This window comes from Cariama cristata, unplaced genomic scaffold (genome assembly GCF_000690535.1).
Source record: "Cariama cristata isolate BGI_N322 unplaced genomic scaffold, ASM69053v1 scaffold5539, whole genome shotgun sequence".
Classification (NCBI taxonomy): domain Eukaryota; kingdom Metazoa; phylum Chordata; class Aves; order Cariamiformes; family Cariamidae; genus Cariama; species Cariama cristata.
Genome location: NW_009636230.1, coordinates 12,937 through 14,416, shown reverse-complemented (window position 1 = coordinate 14,416; position 1,480 = coordinate 12,937). Strand labels below are relative to the sequence as shown.

Sequence of the window (1,480 nt, the reverse complement as noted above, 5' to 3'; positions counted from 1 at the left end):
GGCCTCTCTACAGCGGCTAGAAGACACTCAATTTTAAGTTTTTCATGTGGTCATATGCTGCAGCCAGGCAGGATGATGTTCTGAAGCCTGGTGTGTGGGTGTATCCTCCGGCTGAGACTTCAGGCACTGGCACAAGGCATTCCCACCAGGTGTGGAAAGCGGATGCTGTGCTGTCGGCCTCAGATGCTGTCAGTAGCTGACCTCCTGGGGCAGACACACCACAGAGCTTGTCTGCCAGCTGGAGAGCAGCAAGGCTTTGCCCTGGCCCACTGGCTGGAAGTGCATTGACAGCTCTGCATTGTATTGCATTGCCTTGGCATGGGCATCTCCCCACTGGGGCATCCCCCTCACTGCTGGGCAGCCAGCTGAGCAGAGCCGTGGCCACTGAGCACCCTCTTCCATGCCACAGTCAGTGAGTGGTGGCTCTGGCACTCGTGATGTGGCGTTGGGAGCAATGGGATCAGCTAGAGGCTGGGCAAAGAGCAAGGCAGGAGCTGTAACTCCTCCTCTAACTCCTGATTAGAAATAACTGGTAATTTCTAATCAGAAGTAACTATTGCAAAACCCACCTTGCCTTGCTCCTGTGCTGGAGTCCTGCTTTGATGAGACCCTTGCTGTTCTGGGGTGCTCCTAAGTGGTCTCTGCTCAGACAGGCTGCTCCTGGCTGTGCCTCACCTTCTTCATAGTGCAAGGGTTTCACTGTGGGGTTTGAGCAGACTCTGCTGTCCTTGCTCAGGCTTGAACCAGACACATGCTGCAGCCCTATCGCTTCCTTCATCCAGGTGGGACTTAGAGAGCGCCACAGTTTGGCCCCAGCTGGCAGCCAGTGTCCCAGGCAGTGGAGCAGTGCAGGAACAGGGGTGCCTTGGCTGACGTGCTTTGTGAGTCTGGCTGTTGGCACTGTCCGTATGTCCATCTGGCTGCCAGCATTAGCCCCGTGTTGTCACTTTGTGCAGCCAGCAATGCTTTGCCCTCACTGAGGCACAGCTAAGGAGCTCTCTGGCGTCTGGGGGTGCCCCAGTGCAAAGTGGCTGAACTCCCCCTCTTCTGCCTCCTCTTCCAGCAGACACATATGATGAGGTTGCTCAGTACTTGGACCACCTGCTGCAGCGCACAGTTCCCCAGTCAAACCTCCCTCCCACCGCTCAGCAGGGAGGGCTAAGCCGTTTCCGGGCTGCTGTCCACACCACCCGTGACCTCATGTCCCTGGCGTCCAAGGCCAAGGACCTTCATGTCCAGAGTGAGTGACTCCAGCACCCTCAGCACCTTTATTCAAGCCCGGGGGTGAGGTTGAGGTGCTTTGGAAGCTTTCCCGGCTGTGTGATGCTGGGAGCCCCACGGACTGCAGAGCAACCCAGCCTTTGCCTGGGTGGAGGCACATTATGTCCATCATGCTAGTCCTGGCCATGGAGTATCTTGGAGTTGGTGCCTGAGCAGTCCTCATGGAAACTGCTGAACAATAAGGGATGGCAGCTCCCCA

General features: G+C 56.9%; 1 protein-coding gene across 1 annotated transcript in view; it reads left to right on the top strand.

Annotated features, from left to right (window-relative positions):
* The window catches only part of PHKA1 (phosphorylase kinase, alpha 1 (muscle)), a gene marked incomplete at its 5' end in the record, with an annotated part of 18,211 nt that overhangs the window by 10,775 nt on the left and 5,956 nt on the right, over positions 1-1,480 (top strand). Inside the window, one exon of the mRNA XM_009707836.1 lies at positions 1,064-1,240. Within this exon, the coding sequence (XP_009706138.1) occupies positions 1,064-1,240 (177 nt within the window). The remainder of the gene's footprint in view (positions 1-1,063; positions 1,241-1,480) is intronic.